General features: G+C 42.6%; 1 protein-coding gene across 1 annotated transcript; it reads left to right on the forward strand.

The window, feature by feature from the left end:
* Positions 1 to 215: 215 nt before the first annotated feature.
* On the forward strand, positions 216 to 6,374 carry LOC123054891 (uncharacterized). The gene is made up of 8 exons (XM_044478768.1): positions 216 to 479; positions 1,670 to 1,843; positions 2,118 to 2,170; positions 2,580 to 2,633; positions 3,904 to 4,063; positions 4,166 to 4,234; positions 4,477 to 4,602; positions 5,225 to 6,374. Exons 1-8 carry the CDS (start codon positions 321 to 323, stop codon positions 6,194 to 6,196), a joined length of 1,767 nt encoding a protein of 588 aa, XP_044334703.1. The 5' UTR covers positions 216 to 320; the 3' UTR covers positions 6,197 to 6,374.
* The last annotated feature ends 4,840 nt before the right edge of the window (positions 6,375 to 11,214 follow it).

Consider the following 11,214-nt stretch of genomic DNA (forward strand, 5'->3'; position numbering starts at 1 on the left):
CTTGGCTAGTCTGTGTGTCCAGCCTCTTTTGCTCTGTGTGAGCTATCTTTTTATTATTTTTCTGTCGGAGACTTTCGAACCTTGTTGGAACTTTTCTTTCGTTAATAAGATGGCGGTATGCATCACTCTGATGCAGAGGCCGGGGAGACCCCCCTTTTCGAAAAAAAAAAACCCACCACCCAACCACTACTTGCTTCCGATATGATCTCTTTCACCTGCCCACCAAGTAGCACACAGATTTAAGGTAGCCGGGATTCTCGAAACAAAACAAAGCAGAAGCATAGAGGGCGGAGCTACCCATACCTGACTAATATTAGATCATGGGGAACATACACCAGGCCGGCGTCAAGAAAGATGACCATGGCGGCGGTGACAACCAGCAGCTACAGGTGGTCTCCGTTCTCGAGCTCCAGGCCGGCGTTGTGGAAGACCAGCTGCAGCCTCTCGGCGGATGGCATGCCGTCGAGGCAACCTCCATGGTACGTGGGTCCTTGCCTAGTGCGTATACCTGTGCTCCGGCCACGGCAAGCCAGCTTTTTTTGCATGTGAAGTTTATCGCTGTTGCACCTATTCCAATTCCTGGTCAAACTTCTTTTGGATGAAACAACTCTTTCATTATCTGCATTGAAGATGACAATACAAGAAATTTGTTGATTTGTAACGCTGAGATTACGTCGGTTTTGTGATGAAATTCAGGTGGTCAAAAGTTGAGCATCATTACTAGACTATATTACGCTTCTGAAAAATTTTAGGTGGCTAAAGTCGATTTTCGAAGGACTTTGGGTTTAGTATCTTTCATCGATTTCACACAAGAATACCTTTGCCTGTTCCCCTCTTAATCGTATGATTTTCCTACACTCAACATGAATCTTGAATTCACCAAAAACCTGCTAAAAGCTCGAGGTAGGCAACTTGAAAAGTTGTAGGTAGGGGCCGGCCACCACTCATATTCCACTTAAAGTCAATATGACTGAAACCTTTTTTTAGGGGAGTAGGACTAAAACCTGAAATAAAACATTAGTCCTCTCAATGGTTGTGTCATAAATCACCAAAACCCAACTAGGTGTTTTAAGAGATACACTTTCATAACCATTTTCCTAAATCTAGCTTCTCTCCCAAAAAAAATTCACCCTCAAATCACCTTGAAAATTGAAATAGTATCTTGTCGGGGCAGTGGAATACGTACTGTGAGCACATCCTGACAGTTGAAACAAAATATATGCCTCAGTTGTGCGCACAAGAAGCGGGTAATTCTAATAAGAAACATCTCGGATGGGGTGCTTCTCCCATATGATTGTTTCATACCAACTATTGGGGAAGTTTCTAAAGTGTATGTTGGGGCACAACCACTAGGATATATCTTACATCTTGGGGGAATCTCTCATCCAAGACAACATAATTTCCAACAGCCCAAAGTGTCTCGGATGCAGTGTCTCGTAAGGAGTGACATGTGCTAGTGATATGAATCAATTTGGATATTTCTATATAATATGGAACCTCCATTTCTTTTTTCTTTAATCTAATCCATTATAACTCGGTCTCACTAGATGGATGGCTTATATTTTTTCTCTCTGACCAACATGGAAATTATTAGGGAACATGTAATTAGTAGTAGTATTTTTCAATAAATTTTGTGATTGATCTGTGTCTAATTTGTGCATGCTTGCAGTTGGAAAATTGCAAGACAAACAGTACTGCTACAGATGGAGGCACCAGCAGCAGGATAGATATCCCCGGTCCTGCAACCGAACAGAACATCCCTAAACCCAGTAATCCTCTTCATCCATGCCCGCCGCCACAGTCGCTGCCGGAGGGTGTGCAGTCCGTGCTCAACACGTCACGGGTCAGATACGATAATCCATCATTCACAACCCTGATTAAGTTTAGTTTGTTACCGCCAGCATCTGCTCCCTCTGTTCCTAAATATAAGTCTTTTTAGACATTTCAAATAAAGTACAACATACGGATGTATATAAACATATTTTAAAGTGTAGATTCACTCATTTTGCTACGTATGTAGTCACTTGTTGAAATCTCTAAAAAGACTTATATTTGGGAACGGAGGGAGTAGTAAAGTGATCTTAATTTGTTACATGCATGGATAAACACGCGCACAGGTTAACCGAAAGTGCATTGGAGATGGTGATGGCTTCACTGCTTATGAGGAGAGGTATATGCAAATTAACTCAACCTGGCTAGATTTAGTTTCCTGTCCCTGCCTCACTTCAAATATATGACCTAGCTTTAATTTCCTCCCTGCCTCGCTGGAAAACTAGCTACTTCAATATGCGCACGCGAAATATTTGTTGATAAGAGTAAACAATATTTTTTTAGTGAATTTGGTGTCACTAAAACTAATTAAATCGCAATGCTTAATTCTGTTGCATATGTGAATATACTACGTATCTAGTGAATTTGTGAAAACATCTAAATCTGACTGAACTGAGCAAAATTTGGATTAAATTCAAATTTAAATTCAATTGCGTTAACCGAAACACGGGCTGTAATGATATATTTTCCGTCATCTTGTAACCTGTAATGTCATGGCAACATGTCTCATTCAGTATTTCTGTGAGCAGGATTGGAGGTGATACAAACATCCAAGATCCACCGAAATACAAAATTAGAATGAAGTATGTATACTGTTAATTCTTTACATGGATGGTATTGTTTCTAAAGTTCAATGTACTTGACTAGCTAGCCTTGTAAATGACAACATCTAGCATATTGTATAGAGCTAGTCCTATTTCCGTTGTCCACATGGTCATTTTGAGTACTCATGGAGCCCAAATGGACTTTGCATGCAAAATTTGTAGCCATTCACCAGCACTGTAGGTTGGCTTTTTTTTCCTGGCGCTCCCAACAAACACATCATAGGCAGGTGACACTTGCAACTTGTCACTATTGACATGTTATCACTGACACACTGATTCATATTGGAAGCATCCCAATCTGCGATAGTGTCTCATCCTTGAGGGGATTTGTTAAGTACTCCCTGTAAAGAAATATAAGATCGTCTAGATCACTACTTATATTTCTTTACAGAGGGAGTACATGTTTGTAATAGTGATGATTGTGTCTATTGAATTGACAGATGTGTTTGGTAGATTGTGAAATTTCAAATGTAGACATGTACTTGGGAGTTTCAATTTTAGTCGATGAAATATATTTTTTAATTATGTAAATGCATTCTTCTTTTCAAACGACGAAACATATATTTAATAAAAAATAAATTTCATTGCCTACCCCAACTTGTTTGGGACTAAAGGCTTTGTTGTTGTTGTTGTACTATTTCTACAATTAAATGACAGTTTTAGTGTTGTAGCTACAATTTTTTAAAGGATGTTTAATATAAATTTGAATTATTAAGAAATTATAACATAATAGTTTGAAACCTATAATATAGAATTCATCTTCAAAAGTGTTCAAATATCAAGGCCAAAATAACTCATATTAGTACATTATATTTATTGATTAACTTGTGTCTGACCTTAGGACTATATCTACCCATAAAAGGTTGTTTTATATTATTTATAAAGCAACAACACCATCGAGACTTGCCTCGCCGCTGCCAGACTCAGTCAACAAAGACTACATACTCTGTTTTCACCCCAAGATGCTAGCAACAATGCCTTCACCAGCAATGCCTTCTTGAAAGTAACACCGCACAAACATCGTCGTTGCCGGATTTGACCACCAGGGCAGACCTAGGGTCTTGTCTCTACCGATAACTGAAATTATTTGGCTCAAGTCACAACTCGTACTTTTTTATCTATTTTGTCAAAGTTTATAGTAACTACTACGTATTGTCTTATGAGAATTAATTAATGATCATATGTCGTGCCATAGGCTTTTACAATAGGCTTCAAGAGAAGAGTGCGTTTACTTTGTGTGAATCAATAGGGGGATTGATGCACCGGAGCTGGATATGGAATATGGCATGGAGTCAAAGGATGAATTGGTGAGGCTTATTGGGGGGAAGCGTGTTTCGATTCTTGTGTATGGGCCAGACAAATATGGACGATCTCTTGGTGACATCTACTGTGACGGCGTCTTTATCCAAGTGAGAAAGAAGATATGATCTTTTATCGAAAAAAAGAAAATATGATCTAGCTTGCACTTTTTTTTTCTGCAGTTCTGTGATGTTTGTGTCTAAATTCTTCAGGAACAAATGCTGAAAGGGGGCTTTGCCTGGCACTACAAAATGTGCGACAAACGTCCTGAATTTGCAAAAGTAAGATATTTGAGCTCAATCCATTTTTTATACCCCCCCCCCCACCCAAAAAATCATTCTAGCATCTTCAACATAATTCTTACAAGCATTTTTGATACCCCATAACTTAGCATATGATGCCGGTTTATTATTAATCAGTGGTCAAAACTCCATGGCGAATGCCTATAATGTGTGATTTTCTCATCCTTAATTATACATGGCATGAGGTTCTCTCTCACATTTTGATCAATTGTTTTGTTCAGTGGCAGAGAGAGGCGAAAAAGGCACGCCGAGGGCTTTGGTCGTTAGATAAACCTCAAAAACCATGGATTTGGAGGAGAGATAATCCACGCATTGACAACAAGAAGGGGAATGCAGATGACATTCAGGTTAGCGAAAATTCCCGTTCTTTAATGATCCAAGAGCATGGTTTCGACGTGAGGTTACCAAGAGCTTCACGCAGATGCGCGCTCTTTGGCTTTTTGGATAGATGCACACAGTCCAACAGTTTAGGATTGTTCGTACTTTCAAAGTGATAAGTACGTTAACATATATAGGCACAAATGCCTGAAATAACCAGGAGGGATCGAGACTATGTCTAAAACGCCACCCATGTGGCGAACATAAAGTCCCTGGTAGCAACTTCTAGTTTGCGAATAAGTGGCGGGTTTTCAGTTAGTTACAAGTAGGGTATTGGATAGTGGAGGGTTTTTCAGCATGCTCTGTCATTACAACCAGGTAGGGAACATTTAGGTTCTAGCCAATGACATGCTACTTCTGCTCTGCTGTCCAACTGCTCTTCTACTTTGGTTGTAGTTAGATCAGTAGTCTTCAGAGAGTCATTTCTCCTCGGGTCGTTTGTAATCTGACTTTATGTTTCTCTCTATCTATTCACATACAGTCCTCGTGCATAGTTCAAAAATAAATAAATTGTACGTCATTTCTATGTGTGCGTAATGCACTTGTAGATAGTCTAACAGATTGTTTTACGCCTAATTAAATTTCTTGCAGGTAGAACCGCAGAACCAGGTCAATGAGAGCAGTGTAGGTCTACCATTGTTGATAATGAAAGATATGGAGGATCTGGGTAGGAAATGGAAAGGGAGTCTGGAAAATTTTGTGTCTGAGAATATGAAACTACATGATCAGGTCCAGGAGTTAAAGAGAGATAAAAAGGAGGCCGAGGAGCGAGCTAAGAAGGCTGAAAAAGAAATGGGAAATGCTATGGCTGACAACATGAAGCTGAATGGTCAGCTCCAGGAATCGGAAAGAAATAAAAAGGAGGCCGAGGATCGAATTTTACAGTTGGATTTCTTCTCAGGAAGTGTGGCAGCTGTAAACATGGATTTGCACAATAAGATAGAGGTTCTAGAAAATGAGCATAAAAAGGCCGAGGACCGAGCCAAGGAGGCAGAAAGTGAAATGGAGGGTGTTGTGGCTGAGAACAGGACGCTGAAGGATCAGCTCCAGGTAGTAGAGGTCCAAGCTATGAAGTTGAAATATTTTTCTGAAAAGGTTGCAGGTGTAAACATAGTTTTGTACCGTAAGCTGGAGGGGTCAGAGGAGAAGAATAAAATGGCTGAGGAGCAAGCCAAGGAGACAGAGAAGGAGATGAAAACTATTCTGGATGACAATGTGAAACTAAGTGGCCAGATTCAAAAATTAAGTAAGATAAATAAAGAGATTACCACCTTTGCTAATAATAGTAAAAGGAAATTGCAAAGTGTTCTAGCCGTAAACATGAATTTGGACAAAAAGGGGATGGAGCGAGCTACTCTACCGGATAAGGGATTGGAAATTGTTGGAGTTGAAAATATGAAGGGGAAATTACAAGGCACAAGTCACAAGAAGAGTGAACAAACTGTGGAGACCCCATCGGCAACTCCAACCAAAGACTTTGGCGTGAAAAAACCCACTGTGTGGCGGATGAAAACGGCCGCAACGACATCTTCGGCGTCTCCACCAAAGGGTCATTATGAATAGACACAACTATGTGTTGAATTTAAGCTATTGCCTACATATACAAGTTCAACGACGGCATGTGTTGCTACAAATTAAAAAAACTATATATTATATAATCTATAATCACGTGGCATTTTGTGTTTCACCCGAACATGTTTCCTTTTGTTTTGTATAAATAATATAATGACATTTAATTCTATCTTATTGATCCACACCGTTGGAGAGGGTCTCCATGCTATTTTGCCTTGATCTGTCAGTATATATGTTTACTCCTATCTATTATATTATGCGGCTTTGTTCTTTAGGGTCGATAATGTGGCGGTGTCGACCTTTCTCGCCGTGTCGATTTGGTTCGCGTTTTTTTTCTGAAGTGTGTGTCCCCTTCGTGGTCGTGCAATGGAGACGACAGACCTCTTGTGGAGCTAAATGTGATCTGCTTGTTGTGATCCTCCCATGGTGCTCCCGGTTGCCACACGTCCATTCGGATTCTTAGGGGAACCACTTCGCCTGCCGACAGAGCGGCGTCCTTTTGATCCAGACGGATATCAATGTGCCCATGTTGTTCATCATTCAGGAGTGGACTTGGGGTGTCTTTTTGACCGGAACAGCAAGAGCTCTGCCTTTTCATTATATTAGAGGGAAAAATTATACAAGACTGCCAGAAGGAGCAGCAGGAAATGATTACAGCAAGGAAGAAAAAGGGAAAATAGGCTGAAGCCAAAGGCATCCAGCCATGCCACCCTCAGGCTACTACTCCCCTGCCTCCTTAAGGAGGCCGATCGCATCTCTTGCAAGAAGCAGCACAGTAGAAGTAGAGCTCAACGAGGCCTTGAAAACTCTGTTGTTTCTCTCAATCCAAAGGTGCCATGCAATATACACTGCCGCTGTGCATTCATCAGTAGCATTGCCTTTCTTCTTCAGGCTTCTCACTTTACTCCACCAATCCAGGATGGATGTCGCACCCAAGGCCGCCTGAGCAACCGCAGGATAAGAGCCACTAACTTTAAGTCAAACCTCTTTCGCAAAAGGGCAATCAAGGATCAGGTGCATGGCAGATTCTAAGGTTTGGTCACAGTACGAGCAAGCATCATTGTGATCCCAATTACGAGCCCGGAGTCCGTCAGCCGTCCATAATCTGTTCTGAAGCAGAGTCCATGTAAAAAATTTGATCTTCCCCTCCGCTTTGATATTCCAAACTCGCTGAAGATGTGGCTGTGGAATGCGAGTTAGGAACTGAAAGTGATAGGCCGATTTTGCAGAGTACATTCCATTTGCCGTTAGGTCCCAGCAAATTGAGTCAGGCCAAGGTTGCAACGAGGTTCCTTGCAAAATCCACCAAAGGTTAATGAAAGAGTCCAATTAACATCAGGGTGTTTATATTCCTCAACCCTCTCATCCAAGCGCCATTGGACAAAGCTTCACATACAGATAGCCTCTTAGATCTGGCCAGCTTGAACAGATCAGAAGCAATCTCTTTGGGGGCCATGCCCCTACAACCATCTTTGGTTCCAAAAACTTGTGTTTCGACCATCACCCACATAAATGGTAGTACATGCCGCAAAAGATTCATGTCAGCCTGCTCGCAAGGCACCGGAGTCCCCTTCCAGGGTCTATCCACATCACCCCATTCATACCACGGCCATCAAAGACGAAGAGCCCATCCGAATGCATGTATATCTTTGATGCCTAGGCCACCCACACTCTTGGGCGCGCATATCCTTCTCCAATTAACAAGACATTTTCCGCCACGTGCCTCCTCATCAGCATTCCAAAAGGAAATTGCGCCTTAACTTGTCAAATTTCTTAGTGAACCAACCATTCGGTGCAAAAAAAAGTTAGGAAAAAGGTGATTGTGTCCGTGAGGACGGTGTTGATCAAGTCAAGGCGGCCGTTTCGGTTCAGAAGCTTTCCCTTCCATATGCTTAACCTCCCAGCACCCTTTTCAAGGAGTGGCTGCAAATCAATCATTCTCAGCTTCTTAAACGAAAGGGGGAGCCCAAGATATTTGCAAGGGAACGATCCAACAGCTCCATCGAACCCAGCAAGACCGTTCTGCACTGTATCCTTCTGGCAGCGAATGGGATAGATGATGCATTTTGCTGGATAAATTTTGAGGCCGGAGATAGAGCCGAATACCTCTAGAATCTTGAGGATAGCATCAAGCTGGGAGCGATCTGGAGAAGCAAAGATGGCAGCGTCGTCAGCATATAAGCTTGTTCTCATCCTTACGACATTCCTTGGAATGGGCTCTAGAATGCCACGACTTGTGGTGCACTCGAACATCCTCGGCAGGGGGTCCATGGCAAGAATGAAGAGCACTGGAGATAGCAGATCTCCTTGACGCAGTCCCTTTTTATGAGCGAATGGAGGCCCATGGCATCCATTAAGAAGAACTCGAGAAGATGACGAGGCCAGCAACAAACTGATAATATCTCGCCATCTCTGCCCAAAACCATAAGCCTCCATTACATCCAGCAGGTAGGGCCAACCAACAGAGTCGAAAGCCTTGGCAAAGTCAACCTTCAGGAAAACCAGAGGGATATTCCTCTTGTGTGCATCTTTGATAGTGTTCTGGACATAAAGAAAACTGTCTTGGATTGATCTTCCGCGAATGAAGGCACTTTGAGTGCAAGATATAAGTTGCTGCAATTCCGGGCCCAACCTATTGGCCAACAACTTGCAGACAATTTTGGCAAAGTTGTGCAACAAGCTCACTGGTCTGAAATCATTGGCTGAGACCGCAGCCTTAGTCTTGGGTAGCAGGACAATATGCGCAGAGTTAAGGAGATTCCAGTTATCTCCTCGAAGGCAAAAAAATCTGATGTACTGCAGCCACCAAATCATCTTTGATTAAAGTCCAGAATCTCTTAAAGAACTTCCCAATAAAACCATCCGGCCTCGGTGCTTTTTCATCATGCTAGTCAAAGACAGCCGCTTTAATTTCCTCCTCCATGAAAGGCATCTCCAAGTGCTGCAAGTTAGCCGATGGATGTTGAAGCAGGTCCCAGTTGAAGACCTTCCTCGCAGAAGAAGATGTCACCAATAAAGATTTGAAATGATTCAGAAGGAGCTCTTCTTTGAGCTTGTGCTCGTTAACATCGCCGTTCAGCCCTCTAAGCACAGGTATATGGTTCTTCCTCCTTCGCCCGTTAGCTTGCAGGTGAAACAATCTAGAGCTAGCATTGCTTGCTTTGATCTTGGTAATTCTTAAGCATTGGCGCCAAAGGATTTTATCTATCGTCGCAATACCCAGCAGCCGTGCCTTAAGCGTTCTTCGGAGAGCCCATTCAGTCTCGGAGAGCTCCCGATCCTCCATAGCCAAATCCAAGTTAAAGATAACCTCATTGGCCAGATTGAACGTCAGATTGGAAGAAGCCTTGATCTTCTTATCCTAGGCCTTCAGGGCCAAAGTAGTGCGAGATAGCTTAGCATGAAGTCTCCGCAAAGGTTCTTTGGATCTCAGTGGCTTGTTCCAACTTTTGGAGACCACATCAACCATGCAGCCTTAGCCAGTAAGCCTCGAATCTGAATCCTTTGTAAATCTGGACATCCATCTTCTTGAGAAGCAGAGGAGAGTGATCGGACACAATAGAAGAGGTCGGAGATAGCTGATATTGGGGGGTATCTTAATTCCCAGTCATTGGACATGAGAACGCGGTCAATCTTTGTCATAGTGGTGCCTGCTCTTTCATTGGATCAAGTGTACTTCTTTCCAAAAAGAGGTAAATCCCTCAGCTCCAGCAAGTCAATAGTGTTCCTGAATTGTCCCATAAGCCCGAGATTAAAGTTGTAGTTATTCTTATCCTCGACTTTGCTAATAAGGTTGAAATCGCCCAGCACCAGCCATTCCTTCTTAACCAACGGTTGCAGCTCAGCAAGTTCAGCTAAAAAACGGGTCTTATCCGAGACAAGTTGCGGACCATACACGCAAGTGAGATCCCAAGAAGAATTGTTGGACTTATCCAAGATAGCAGCCGACAGAGAGAACTCGTCCGACACCAACACCAAAGGGTTTCTTCAGTTTCGTCAGTGTCGTGTATGTTGCCGGTTTACTTTGGTTTGTTGCAAGGCCGTCGCCGGGCAGGCCCCTCGTTCTGTGGTTGCTCTGGTCTGGTATGGGTGTTGTATCGGTGCTGCTACTGCTCCAGTTGCTCTGGTTCTTGGGCCGGACGTCCCTGTCCGATTGTATATGTGTTGCCGAAGCTGTCGGCTGCTCTCTGAGTCTGCCTTTGTTTGTATGGATTTAAACATCTCCAATTGGAATTTGCGAGGGCTTCATAACCGTGCTAAACGGAGTGCTGTTGCAAAGTTGATTGCTGGTCTGAATTGTAATATTATATGCTTGCAAAGTAAACCGGCAACATACACGACACTGACTCAGTGGTTGGTCATTGTAATTCTGGCCGGGGTTTTGGTAATTGTAAGTCGGGCTAGGTTTGAGCCTTTTCTTGGGCTCGAACGACGTCTTTTCTACAAATAAGGACTCCGACAATACATATTTTAACGTGAAAAACAACCAACTATTAGGTAGTGCTGAGAGCATGACTGATGTCAGAAACATTTGGCATTTGCTAAACTTATCAAAAATTGACAACTTTTATATATATAAATAAATACAAATGCAAACGCTCACATATATACACGTACGCTTAGTCCTATGAATGCACACTAGTGCAGAACCGGGCTTTAGCGCCGGTTCGTAAGGGCCTTTAGTGCCGGTTCTGCAACCGGCACTAAAGAGTGGAGACTAAAGCCCCCCCCCCCCCCCCCGTTTACTACCGGTTCGGCATGAACCGGCGCTAAAGTGCCACCACGTGGCACGAGCCAGGCCCGGGTGCTGGTAGACCATTAGTACCGGTTGGTAGCACCAACCGGTACTAAATGTTTGGGGGGGGGGTTGGTTTTAATTTTTATTTTTCCATTAATTTTGTGTTTTCCATTTAATTATTTTTTGTTTGCTGGTATTTTACGATACTACATATTGTACACGTTATGCATATATATAAATATATTTTCTCGTAGAACCGACCATATATATA

This window comes from Triticum aestivum, chromosome 2D (assembly GCF_018294505.1).
Source record: "Triticum aestivum cultivar Chinese Spring chromosome 2D, IWGSC CS RefSeq v2.1, whole genome shotgun sequence".
In the NCBI taxonomy this organism is placed as follows: Eukaryota; Viridiplantae; Streptophyta; class Magnoliopsida; order Poales; family Poaceae; genus Triticum; species Triticum aestivum.